The sequence below is a fragment of the Neophocaena asiaeorientalis genome, unplaced genomic scaffold (assembly GCF_003031525.2).
Source record: "Neophocaena asiaeorientalis asiaeorientalis breed wild unplaced genomic scaffold, Neophocaena_asiaeorientalis_V1.1 scaffold540, whole genome shotgun sequence".
NCBI classification, from domain to species: domain Eukaryota; kingdom Metazoa; phylum Chordata; class Mammalia; order Artiodactyla; family Phocoenidae; genus Neophocaena; species Neophocaena asiaeorientalis.
Window position 1 is genome coordinate 6038757 of NW_020172141.1, and position 13682 is coordinate 6052438.

The 13682-nt window shown below is 56.8% G+C and overlaps 1 protein-coding gene across 3 annotated transcripts in view; it reads left to right on the forward strand.

The window, feature by feature from the left end:
• The window catches only part of TNFRSF13B (TNF receptor superfamily member 13B), a 34027-nt gene extending 21057 nt beyond the window's left edge, over positions 1-12970 (forward strand). For 2 of the 3 annotated variants that reach the window (XM_024752352.1, XM_024752370.1), the window contains exons 3-5: positions 1806-2051; positions 7941-8126; positions 8434-12970. In XM_024752352.1, coding sequence (XP_024608120.1) covers positions 1806-2051; positions 7941-8126; positions 8434-8657 — 656 coding nt within the window. In that variant the 3' untranslated portion in view covers positions 8658-12970. The remainder of the gene's footprint in view (positions 1-1805; positions 2052-7940; positions 8127-8433) is intronic. The other variant, XM_024752362.1, reaches the window with a different exon arrangement.
• The last annotated feature ends 712 nt before the right edge of the window (positions 12971-13682 follow it).

Sequence of the window (13682 nt, forward strand, 5' to 3'; positions counted from 1 at the left end):
CGACTGAGAGCTCAATTCCTTTCTTAAGCCTAGCACAGTGCCTGACACATAGTAAGTGCTTCATGAATACTGGCTGAGTGGGGCTCAGAGAGGCTGAGTGACTTGCCCAAGATCACACAGCACAGTAGTGGAAGAGTTAGGATTTGAACAACAACTTTCTGAGTCTGCAACACCATGGCTCTGAGCCACTATCCATTAATGAGGTGGACATTCAGTGTTGACCCACAAACCCCTGGAAAGAGGAATCTGACAGACCCTTCAAGGAGGTTATTATCTAGTTGGAGAAATGACTCCACTTCATGGTAAAAAGGTGAACTACCGTAAAACGCCACAGCTGGGAGAGACCACGTCCGGCTGATGGGTTGGGGAGCGAGGAAGTTTTCTGGTAGGAAGCGCCACCTGAGATGGATTGTTAAGAGTCCACAGATGCAGAAGTCAGATGAGGGGGAACGGCAACCCTGGACGAGGGACCAGCGTGGACAAAGGCGTGGAGGCGGGAAAATACAACAGGGAATATCGAGGCCCAGAGGGGAGGTTGTGAGGTCAGGCAGTGAGGGCTGGTGGTCTGTGGAGCTCTGTCACCTGCACAGCCACATGGGGGTTCCCAAGGACGAGAGGAGGTCACGGCAAGCCCGGGAACACTGCTGCCATCAGGCTAACTCCACCTTGTGAGTGTCGGGGTCAGGAGGGTCCAGGGCCACAGCAGGGTAAGGGCAAGGGGTGGTCACTGGTCCTGACAGGATCACCTGAGTCTCCCCTGAGGTCCCAAATGCAGGCCTTCCTGGTTTTGTCTTCTACTCTGAAAAGGATGTACGTGTTGGCATGTTTGCATCGCAAAGAGGCACAAGTGAATATCCTATTTAAACCCTGAGCATTATTCATTATGTGTCAGGCACTGTGCTGGGGACTTCAAATCCCCGTAACAACCGTAAGAAATCACCATTGTTATCATCATTCCTCTCCTGGAAAACAGGAGACTGAGGTATGGAGGGGCCAAGTCCACCACGTGAAGTGGCGGACCAGAGCTTCCCCAAGCCCGCGTGGCTTCAAGGTCTGGGTTCTTGGCCTCTGTCTTGTGCTGCCTCCAAAATGCGCCCTGAAAACCTGCATGCGAGTCACATTTTCATATGAATGAATCTTAGAGACAAGGGAAACCTACCCTGTGAAAGTATAGGTTTCTGTATGGCACTCAAAACTGCTCTCTCCAGCAAGTGTGAATGGGCTTCAGTTTGCTTGGCTTCTGCCCCTTGGCACTGATGCCTGGTTAAGCTCCTGAAATTCTCATTTATTATTAAGACAGAAAAAACACTATTAATCTGAGCTTTCTCACCTTCCTTCCAGTCCCCTTCCCCAACTTGCTAAGGCAGATTCTGGTTTTGTTCTCCATTCCTTATATTTATATGAAATATGTTTCTCCCTTATGAGGTTTGAAAAACCCAAGTAAAGAAGTTATGTGACAGTGTAATAACTTAAAAGATAACTAGAAAACCCTTATACAGTTAGTACTAAGAAATGCTCTTTTAAATTATAGGTCAAAGAAGAAATAATAGTGAAAAATAAGAACATTCTAAACTAGGTACAGAAAAAACACTACATGTCAAAATGTGTGTGATGCAGCTAAAACAGTACTTAGAGGACAATGTATAGTCTTACATTTGCATACTGGAAGAGGACTTGGATTACTCTGGAATTGCTTTTGGGGAACTGGACTAGGATTCTTTTTTAACTTTGATCCCTTTGAGGCCAGACCCCCAGTTTCTGCCTGTGTCTGTCACCCAGCAGCATCACGCATCTCTGTCTCCCAGAGTCACTCAGCTGCCGCAAAGAGCAAGGCAGGTACTATGACCAGCTCCTGGGGGACTGTATCAGCTGTGCCTCCATCTGTGGACGTCACCCCAAGCAATGCACACACTTCTGTGAGAACAAGTTCAGGAGTCAAGTGAACCTCCCACCAGAGGTCAGGAGACAGCGGACCGGAGAGGCCTCGACCCGGGCAGACAACCTAGGGAGGTACCAGGGATCAGAGCACAGAGGCTCGGATGTGGGTCCAGGTAAGCCACCTAAGGTTGGCCTGCGCGGTGTCCAAGGGTCAGAGTGGATGGAAGGCAGGCACCAGGCCTCAATAAGGAGAGGCTGCAAAGCAGGAAGTCCAGTGCAGGCAAATGGCCAGAAACCAGGGGGGTGGGGGGATCATCACAGGATAGAAAAAAAAAAAATTAAGCAAAGTTTACAGAAGTCTGTGGGCAAGAAGGAAGCAAAAGAAGAAAAAAGACCTGACAGTTGGGAGTCTCATAATGGTGGCTGAATGAATTCTCAGAACACAGGGCAGCGAGTGGATAGCACAGCTAACCAGTGAGCAAGACCCCCACTCCATTTAGAGGCAATGGAGACTTACCAAGAATGAGAAAGAAAAGTACTATCAAAAAAGCTCACGGTGGAGATGGGCCTCCTTAGATATGTGAGAGGGGTCTCTTGAACTAGGCACTTACTAAGTGCCGAGCACTGGAAATGACCTAATTAATCCTCCCAGAAAATACCTCTTGGCTCAGCTACTCTGCTCTGTGGTGTCAGAGAGGACGGGGCTTGGGTGGGGATGTGGACCCACAAACACTTGATATTTATGGTGCTCTTGGTCTGCCAGGCGCTGGCTGGTTTTCCTCCTTTTCTGTGACTTTCCCCATGACGTCACTTCCATGAGAACAGGCTTCATGTGTCCTGATAACGAAGTGCCCAGCCTGGTTCTTCTCGGTTAGACTGTTGTCTCTTACTCTGCTCTGCCCTCCTGTCAGTAAGCTGCTGCCACGTTAACAAACAGCCCCCAGATTCCACGGCGTGTTATTCCTCATGGCATAGGGCTTGGCTGGAGTCAGCTGGAGGGGCTCGGCTCCTGAGTCTCTCATCCTCCCCTGGGACCAGCGGGTGGGCAGCAGCATCAGAGGTGACACACGGGCCTCTGAACCTCTCGGCCAAGAGCTGGCACCCATCATCTGCTGCATCCTATCCCTCCAGATGCAAAGCCAGCTAGATTCAAGGCGGGGGAGACAGACCCCGCTCTCGGCTGGAGGAGAGGCGAAGGATTTGTAGCTGTGGGGGGTTTGTGGCCGGTTTTTATCCAGCACAGCCTCTTGTGAGAGGAAATGCAGATTCACACACAGAGGGCGTGGATACGGGTGGAGGGGGTGACGAACGGGACCACAAAGGGGGCCGCTCTCCAAGGTCTGGTGACCCCCGTGCCTTCCCTGCAGTGACTTATTTGACTCTTCCAGCCAAACCCAGAACCCCGTCCACCTCCGATGCCACAGATTCCCCTTTACAGACAGAGAAATTGAGTCTCAAAACCTGGAGAGTCAGTGCACAGCTGAGCGGGGACTCGGACCCGGCCTGCGGGTTCCAAAGTTCGTCCGCTCTGCAAGAGCCAATCCCCAAAGCAGTGTTCTGTGGCGCCGTCGCCCACTTAGGGGGACCTCTTGCCAGTGTGACACCGTTAGCCCTTCCTGTCTGTGACCACCAGCCAAGCCCCCTCCCCAGAGGGCCTGGGGTGGACCCTCCAGGTATGAATCCCCCAGGAAGTGTGGACAGACATTCCAGGAGCCAGTGGGGTCAGCGTGACCACGTCTGACCTGACCGCTGTCCCAGTCATTCCATGGTGCGGCCTCCCGAGCTTCGGAGGGCTGGGTGACGCCTCGCCATACCTGCCCCTGCCGCGTGTCCCTCTGGAGGTCTGGGGCTTACGTGTGTCCCGCTGTGTCCTGATACCTGGGCGTGCAGGTGGGGCAAGAGCTGGGTTTGGTGGGGACTGTGAACAGGAAGTGCCGGGCCCACACCCTGGGTGTTAAGGGCAGGGCGTGCAGAACACTGCCCGTGGCAGAGGGGCGGACCTGTCCCCCCCACTCACTCCCCGCCCTGCCAGCCCCCACCCTTGGCCCCTCCACGTCTCTCGGAATGGCCGTTCCTTCATTTGACGGTAACTGTGGAGGGCTCAGCTGTGCCTGGGGGGACGGGTGCAAGAGTCAGGCAGACCCTGTCGCTGACCCCATATAAGTTACAGTCTGATGGGAGAGACAAATGACTGAGTAACCTCAGTGCGTGGCGACGACATCCCCCAGCCAGGGTGCGATGGGGCGAGGAAGGTTTCCCCGAGGAGAGGCCCTCAAGGCAGACTGGGGGCCAGACCCCTGGTTCCATCTCCCACCAACTGTGTGACCTTGAGCAAGTCACTTAACCTCTCTGAGGTTAAGTGTTTCCGTAAGACTGAGATCACCTGCCTTCACGGGGTTGCTGCACTGAGTGTCAGGATCAGCACGTAGTAACTGCTCATTTAAAAGGAAAGCATACATCTAAGAGACGACGTGGAGAAAGGTGTTCCAGGCAGGGGGCACAGCATGTGCAGGTGCTGGGAGGGGCTGGGAGTGGAAACACATGGATTCTCTGTGGACAGGGTACAGCCACTGCTAGGACCACTGGGGCTGCGACTGCTACAAACAGTGGGAGCAAAGGCTAAGCTTTAGTGAAAATTAAGGTTTGCTTTTCTTATCCGAGCCCACGGAGCCCCCAGGCCCTATTCAAGGGCCTCCTGGGTCCCGGGTTCAGAGCTCCAGGTGGCGTGAGCACGACTGACCTGGGACGTCTCCAGACTCTGTATCTCCCTGTCCCCACTGGGGGGCAGCCCGGCACCCCCCTCACAGGGCTCTCACAGGGCCTCAGCGACCCTGGGCCTTGATGCTCCAAATCCTTAACTTGACTACATGTGCAAAGGCTTTTTCCCCAAATCAGGTCATAAGGTCCCATGTGCAGGTTACCAGATCCCTCGTGGGAGGGCGATGCCCGCCTTGGGAGCACATCCTGCACGGCGGCCTGGGGGTTGGTCTCGTCTCTGGCTTTTTATCTCAGGGTGTGGAGTGTTTTCTCCCCACACACGCCACCCCCCATCCGCCCCCGACGGCTGCAAGAGATGTCACCGTGGCGGCTGCCCCAGGCCCCCTCTTCATCCCCAGGGCTGAGGCCAGGGGAAGGGGGCAGAAAGCCTCGGGAGCCCACCTCACCCCTCCCCTGACCTGCCTGCTCGCTGGGCTGGGGCCGTGGGGATGCTGGCGGAACGTTCCACTGGGTCGAGCTGCTACCAACAGCGCGGAGGCCGGAGCGTCTGCCCCGTTTCACCAGGAGGCAGGCGTGACGGTGAGCAAGGGTGGCCGCAGGGCCCAGGCTCAAAACCTGCCCTGCCCCGGCTACACCAAGGCCCCTCAGGACAGGTCACAGCACTGCCCGCCCAGCCAGCCCGAGCTCCAGCCCAGCAGCAGCAGTCGGGGAAATCCTGTTTCTAGGCGAGATTTGACTCTGAAAACAGTACAAGCACGGAACAAATCTAACGGAAAACCCGCTTGGAAATAAACCATCCGCGGTGCCCCCTGGTGGCGGTGCTCAGAACTGCGCCGCAGGGCTGGCTCTCTGGCAAGGACAGAGCTCACATCCTTTCCCGACTGAAGCCCCTGCACCCACCGGGGTCAGCAGACAGGGAGGCACTGGGCGAGGCCGCTCCGCTCGGGGGCCAGGTCACTGAGGGCCGACAGAGGTCAGCGACCGAGCTTGCAGACCTGAACAGCTGGTGACTAAACAGAGGAAGCACAGCGGTGGCTGGGGACCCCGTCCCCGCACCTGGCCAGCCTCTGACTCGGCTTTAACAAGCGAGGCAGCCAGCACGCTCCTTGCCGTTCCCGTTCGGAAAGGACGACACACAGGGATCGTGACGGAAGAAAGAAGGTATTAAAAAGCGAGGTTTGGGGAAAGTCTCTCCCCAGGAGCAACACCTGCTGCGGCCTGGGTTTGTCGGTTCCCACATGCTCTTGTCTAAGCACATTTCATACCAAGGAGAAGCCCGAGCGCCCACCTCTCTCTCCCTGTTCACTTCCTGCTCCTGAGGCTCAGCCCATCTCAGGACCCACCAGGGAGCTGGTCTCCGGCTCTCACTGTAAACAAAGCCCAGCAAATGCCTGCATCCACGTGCCTAGAAGTGAAGGTAGTGAGTCCACAAGCCTGGAAAGGGCACGTCCGCGTTGGCAGGTGGTTGCACGTGGCCCTCAGAGGAAACCACCCCACCCAGACGTGCCTGTGTCGCCAGCCTGGGACAGAGGCGGAAGGTGACATCTTTCACAGTTTTAACTGCACCTCTCCTCCGGATCCAGGGCCTCTGCGAAGCACGCTCTACGAGCGGGTCACCAGGCAGGAACTGGTCCATTTCCCTCAGGAAGCTCCAAATCACCCTCCTCACGTGGTGGCTCAGGGCGCCCGGGAGAGCAGAGCAGAGGCTGCCAGGCCTCGTCATGGCACCGGCCAGGCCCTGCGTCCCCTGTACTGCGTACTGCTGGGTGCAGGGGGGCCCGGCCCAGCCCGACTTGAAGGGCAGGAATCGAGGACCATCTCCAAATGCCAGCAGCCAGCCTCGAGGTAGTTTGAGTGTCAGAGTTCAGCTGAAAACACCTGAAATCCACCCAGCACTTCACTGTGTACTTAGCAGAATCTGGTAGCTGGGAATTCCACCTCCCACGTGAAGGCTGCCAGCCTCTCCCCCGCTAATCCGGCCAGGCCGACGGCTTTATTTTATCCCAGGGACGCACAGGAGCCGGTGAGCAGAGGGGGGCCTGGGAGCTGGGACACACGGACGTCGCCGGCCGGGGGTGGCGCCAACAGCCCACCCAGAGCTCTGTGAACATCAGGGTGGCACCAGCCAGCTGTCACTTCATAAAATTCTGCCCCTAAGGAGCCTGCGTAAGGAAGAGGGACAGTGTCCACCTTGCCATCTGTGCGCGGCCGGCCTGGAGCCCCGGCGTGGAGCCCATCAGACCCGCCCCCAGGTGCAGCTCTGCAACTGTGACCAGATCTGAGGCTCAGTTTTGTCATCTGAAAAACAGACTGTAAGGCGGTGTGCCCACAGCGGGAACAGCCTGCAGGATCCTCAAACAGCTCAGCAAGGAAGCGCCACCTGACCCGGCAACTACACTCGTGGGACGCGTCCACGAGAGCTGCACACACACGTGCACACGGAAACCTGCACGCAAGCCTTCACAGCCGCCAAAGGGTGGAAACAACCGAAATGCTTGCTCATCAGGGACAGACAAACACGATGTGGTGCATCCACACAGTGGAACGTTACTCAGACCCAACACACGTGGCCACACGCCTGAGCCTTGGAAACACGCCGAGGGGCCCGACGTGAAGGTCCCGTGCTGCTCAATTCCACTGGTATGAAGTGTCCAGGACAGGCGACAGACAGCGTGGGGGGGCCCGGGGCGGACGGGGGGCGTCATGCGGTGCCGGACACACCCCAGGTGCACAGGCAGCAGCCGCACGAGCCTGAGAACACACTAACCACCCCCCTCATCTTCACGGCCGTGAGCCTGGCAGCACGTGGACTACACCTCAACCTGTAAAGGGGGCGAGCGCCCCTCCTTCACAGAAGCGCGCGGGTCAGGGACGCGCTAGAGAAAGTGTGGCGTGCAGCAAGACCAGCAGGCGGCCAGCAGCCTTTCCTCCCGGGCTGGGGGCGCCCGATCCCAGGGCCCGGGACAGATTTCGAGGGCAGGGCTTTGGCTCGGGGCCCTGAGCGGGGCCAGCGCCCCATTTCCCCAGGTCCCCCTGGTGTACACCTGCCCCTCAGGCTCAGGAGCAACGCCACCGTCTCTCTCCAAGCACGTGCGCCCTGGTCAAACACCCTCCCTGGACACCTGTCCACCTCTGGTACTGTCCCAAGCCACACCCCACGGCGAGAGAGAACGACAAAGGGCGTGCAGCTCTGGGGTTCCCCCGGCCCTCCGAGGGGGCGTGGGGGTGACCGCATGGCTTGTTTGGGGCTCACGAGGAGGAAGCGAGGACGAGGGGCTGCTGGCCGGAGGGGGGTGCTTCAGGGAGGGGCCCCTCCTGACTCTGGGTCCCCCGCTGTCTTGCAGCCCCCCCAGGGCTGAAGCTGAGTGCCGACCAGCTGGCCCTGGTCTACAGCACGCTGGGGCTCTGCCTCTGTGCCATCGTCTGCTGCTTCCTGCTGGCCGTGGCCTGTTTCCTGAAGAGGAGGGGGGACCAGGTCTCCTGCCAGCCCCCCCCAGGGCCATGTCGGACGCAGGCCAAGTCCTCCAAGGGTGAGCACGCAGTGGGGTCCTGGACATCCCTCTGTCCTGGCTCTGCCCCCGCTTCTAAGTGGAGAGCGGTTGCCAGTCCTCCCGGGGAGCAGCCTGGCGCCAGTTCCTACAGTTTCCTACCTGTCCTGGTGAAATAGGGTCAAACATCAGGGCAAGAAGAGACAGGGCCCTGAGGAAGGGTGGGTGTTGGGCCCCGGGGCTTGCCCCACTTGCCAGGACAGGGCGGCTAACACCGGAGGTGGTCCCTTGGGGGTGCAGGGCGGGGGAGGAGGGGTCCAGGCCGAGGCCAACGCCCTCTCCCCCTCAGCAGATCACTGGATGGAAGCCGGCAGCGCTGCAGAGGCAACGCCCGAGCCGACGGAGACGTGCAGCTTCTGCTTCGCGGAGTGCAGGGCACCTGAGCGTGCCGGGAGGTGGACGCACCACGGCCAGAGCGCAGCCGGACAGCCCTGCGTGCGCGCCCCAAACGGTGGCCTCTGCGGCATTGAGGTCGTGTGCACGCCCGCCCAAGAAGGAGGCCTGGCCACATGAACCTGGGGGGGCTGGGGGGAATGCTGATGGGAGAGAGAAATGACGGTGGGGGAGACTGGGGAGAGAGGAACAGAGCAAAGGGAAAGGACAGGGAAGGGGGAGGGCAGTGGAGGAACAGCTGGCAGAAGGGCCAGGGCCACCGTATTGACCCCAGGTCTCCACGGTAGGTCACCGGCACCTAAACGCACCTGCAGTAAAAGCACCCACACCTGCTGGACCCAGCCCCGGGGACCCTTTGCAGAAATAAAACCTCCCACACTGCCCACTCCTCACTGTGGCTGGTTTGGGTCGCGTCTCCCCGTGGTGACTGCCCCATCCCACCTCTCCCGCTGCCCCTGGGCTCCAGGCCTGGTTTCCAAGGATCTGAGCGAGTGTGTGGACCGAGAAGCAGGCTCTGCTGTCCCCTGTCACCTAAGAGGAGAAAGCAGCCGGCTGATGGTGGGCCCACCATCAGGGTTGGGCCCGCCTGCGTCGGTCTCGGAAAACCAATCTCCTCCCGTGTCTCCTCAGAGAGGCGTGAAGCAGTGTGACCGTGTGTGCGCGTGTACAGTCACGTGTGTGCACGCATATGCTGCTCCCACGTGTGTCACGGGGCGCGGGGCGGACAGAGGGCAGGCGGGCTGAGCCCAGGACCACGTCCCCGCATCACCTCAGGAGCGCTCTCATTTGGACACCAACCTGCTACTGTTTAGTATTTTTCTTTACATCAACCTACCTTTCCTTCCAGACCTACACGCTAAATTTTTCGGATTCTGACCGGTAACACTGTATCTGAGCATTCACAATTTGTTTTCTTGGCTACACCACGCGGCTTGTGGGATCTTAGCTCCCCGACCAGGCACTGAACCCGCAGCCCCTGCAATGGAAGCGCGGTCTTGGCCACTGGACCGCCAGCGAAGTCCCACATTCACAAATTTTTGATACTACATATATTTCATACCTGTATTTGCAGTGAAACCTACACGTTAGGAGCATTTAAACCTGAAAATACGTAACTGCTGTAGCAGCACCTACACAGATGAACACAAAATTATGCAAATCATTCATCTGGAAACCACCTGGCGCACCTACGAGCACCAAAGGTTCACACAACACACTCTGGGAGGTGTAGAAGCCTGAGGCTCCATCCTTCCCTCATCCACTGGCTAACGGGCCCTGTCACCTTCCCAGGCTGCTAGACAAAGCCCCACACGCTGTGCGGCTTCAACACTGGAACCTCCTGTCCCCCGTCTGGAGGCCGGAGCCCACCCAGGTGTCGCAAGGCTGGTCCTGCTGCGGCCGTGACGGGAGAACTGCCCCCGCCTCGCCCCCACGGCTGCAGATGGCCGTCTTCCCTTGATGCGTGTCTGTCTGTCCAAATCTTCCCTTTTTATAAGGACACTGGTCACCCTAATGACCTCATTTTCACTTGATCATGTCTGTAAATCTCCAGGTAGGGTCATGCTTAGAGGTTCTCGGGGTTAGGACCTCAACCCATGAATCTGGGGGCACACATTCAGCCCAGAACACAGGTCCTCCCAAGTCCAGTCTCGCTTCAACGCGGTCTGAAGCCAAGTTAGCTTCTCACAAGCACCCGCCCGAGACAAGCGTCTGAGCCGGTGTTCAGCGGGCCCAAGGCGGCAACGGGGACATCTTGGTGCGGTGTCCACCGGTCACCAAGCCCACGACAGCATCTCTTGGCAGCACGGACCCTGTACCTGGGGTGGCTGCCTGCCAGACCCTGACGACGTCCCAGCACATCTCTGAGCTGCACGGACGCGCTTGGGATGCAAAGCCTCGTCCGAAACGTGTGCAGACTCCTCCAGCTGTTTTCAAATTCTGCTCATCTGAGCCCAAGGGGCCCTGGGGGATGCTTCTGGACCGTGCGGGGAGTGAAGGCTGCCGAAAACACAGGGAAATGTGTGCCTGACTACGGCTTTCCACAAAAATAACCTCTGGGTTTTTTTTGTGTCCGTGTTTCAATTGGTCTTTAGTGTCAGTTGACGTGGCAGGTTTTGTTTTGTTTTTTTTAAAGACCAGGATCCTCTGTTGCAAAGAAAATCTGAAACTCTAAATACCATCCGCTTTACCCACGTTCTGTGTTCTGCTGGTCCTACTTCCAAAATACACTGATTCCCGCCACCCGCCACAGCCCCCGCGACGCCAGCCCCGAATCCGCCCTGTGCACCCTGCCCAGGGCTCAGCAAGCTCCTCTGAAAAGGACCAGACGGCAGAGACTCTCGGCGACGACTCAGCGCTCACCCAGCCCTGCCGCGCTTGTGCCCAGGCAGCCAGCGCCAGGGGAGGCGGCGGGTCGGACTGGGCTCCGCCGACGCGGCTCAGACCGGGCACCACAGCTCGCCCTCCCCGCCCTGCTGCTCCGCAGCTCGGGCCTTTAGCTCCAGCTTTACTGAGACATAAATGACACGTAACTTTGTGTGAGCTGCCAGGTGATGCATCTGTACGTTGTAATACGCCCCCCACGTGGCATCAGGAACCCCTCCACTCCAGCCCACCGTCACCCGTGGTGAGAACGTGTAAGATCTACTCTCTCTGCAACTCTCAAGCACAGGACACGTATCAGGACGTGTCAGTCTCACTCCTGGGAGTCTGTGCCCTTTGGCCAGCATCTCCCCCTTTCCCACCCCCTGGCAACCACAGTCTACTGTTTCTCTAGACACTGGCCTCTTTGTGTCTCTCTACAGTTTTCTGAAGAGCTGTCTGCGAACAGCATCGCCTCACTCCCGCCCCGTCTTCGGTGCTGCTGTCCTGGAAGCCCACGATCCGTCGCTACTGTTTTTGCTTTAGAAACTCAGTAGCGTATAGAATGATTAAAAATAACAAAAACAATGCTTTGTAGATCTACCTTCACGTCTAACAATCCTCATTTTCTGGGTGTGGACCTAGGTCCGTCTGGTATCTCTCACTTCTGTCTGAAGAGTCTCCTTCAGCACCTCTTGTGCGAGTCTGTGGATGATGAATTCTGTTTGCTTCCAAAGCCTTGCCATTTCTGAGAGATTTTTCTGGGAAGACTCTGGGCTGCCAGCTTTTTCTTTCCAGCATCTCAGAGACATCGCCCTACTCTCTCCGGCTCCCACAATTTCTGACAAGACAGCTGCTGTGATTCCTACCTTTGTTTCTTTGCAACGTGTGCCTTCAAATTTTTCTCTTTATCTTACTTTTTAAAGGTTTCAGTGTGATGTGTCCCGGAGTTTCCTGTTGTGGGTAGGTCTGTTTTGTTATTTATCCAGCTTGGGGTTCTCTGAAACGTTCGGACCTGTAGCTCGATGTTTTTCATGATAAAATTACTGGCCATTATCCCTTCAAACTGTTTGGTACCGCCCCACATCCCAGGTGCCCTATTCTTTCGGTTTTCCCCCCATTCTTCTCTTTGTTCCAGTTTGGGTGGCCCCAATGTCTCTTCCCTCAGCTGTGAGGTCACTGACGGGCCTGTCAGGGACATCCTTCCTGTCACCACGATCTTGGCTCCCAGCACCTCCATCCACGTGGCCCCTCCTCACACAACCCCCATCCCGCTGAAGGCTCCCGTCTGTTCCACACATTTTCCCTGAGAGCCGTCAACACATTAACCCTAATTATCCAGAATCTCCGCCTGACAGTTCCGACATTCAGATCATCTCTGAGTCTGGTTCTATCGCTTTGTCTCTTGGCAGTGAGTGTTTCTACTTGCTGTTTTGTGTGTCTTGTGATTTTTTTTTTTTTTTTTTTTTAACCGAATGCCAGACCTGCGTGGGAAGGCAGAGACTGACATACCAAGTTTTTATGCCTGGAATTGGCCGGCCTTTCTCCTCCAGGCCATCAGTGAGGTGCCGAGTCACAGGCTGAGCTGGCTGGGTTCTGTCGTTGCTGTGATCACCCCCGGGGCCCAATGGCTTCACCTGGCCCTGTGGGGTCACGCTCTCAGGGAGGGGCTGCTCCCTGGCAGCTGCACGCCTTCCTGCCCTTCCTCGGCGGTAGACGCCCCTGTCGCTCAGTGTTTCCTCCCCTGGGGTCCCGTCCCGCTTGCCCTCCCCCCACCCCTCCCTCCCCGGAGCAGAAGTCCACCGAATTCCTCCCGATGGAGCCTCAGGGCTACACCGACCCTGCTTCTGCTGCTGAGTCCAGACACGCAGACCGTCGCGTGCTGCACAGAGCATCACTCCCACGCACCACAGCGGTGACGTGTCGCTGACTGGATCTGATGAGCAGACAATTTAATAACAGTGAACTAAATAAGCCACAAGATTAAGAGTAAAAATGGTACAAATGAACTTATTCACAAAACAGAAATACAGTCACAGAGGTAGAAAACAAACTTATAGTTGCCAGGGGGAAAGGAGGGGGATAATAAACTGGGAGACTGGGATTGACAGGTACACACTACTATATATAAAACAGGTAACTAATAAGGACCTGCCGTAGAGCACAGGGAGCTCTACTCAATACTCTGTAATGAGCTATGTAGGAAAAGAATCTAAAAAAGAGTGGATACGTGCACGTGCGTAACTGATCCACTTTGCTGTACCCCTGAAACTAACACAACACTGTAAATTAACTGTACTCCAATAAAAGTTAAAAAATAAAGATAATTTTAAAAAATTAAAACCAATCGATCCATCACAAGAAATAATGCGCCCCAAACTCAGGGGTCCCCAACTCAGTGGCATTCCTGTGGATTCCGTGCTCTGAAGCAAGAAGACAGGGCACTGCATCTCCCACACCCTCCCGAGAACAGGCAGCCCAGACCATTCTGGTGTGTTAATTCCAACCGTCTACACAGGCAGCGCGTGGCTCCCAGTTAAAGAGGGACCCGAACGTGTCCGAAAATGCGGCGCGACCACTGAGCCCGAGGATACAAGAGACCTAGTAACTCAATATCCGCGGCGAATGAGGACGTGTCACAAGCCCCCAGCGGGGACCAAAGGACACCAGCACAGATCCTCCAAGCACGTCAAACCTGTCCTCCTCCGTGGGCGCTGGTCCTCCGCAGAAAGAGCCTCCACTATGCGGGCCGAGCACCTAACCACGGACATCGGTGACCGCGTG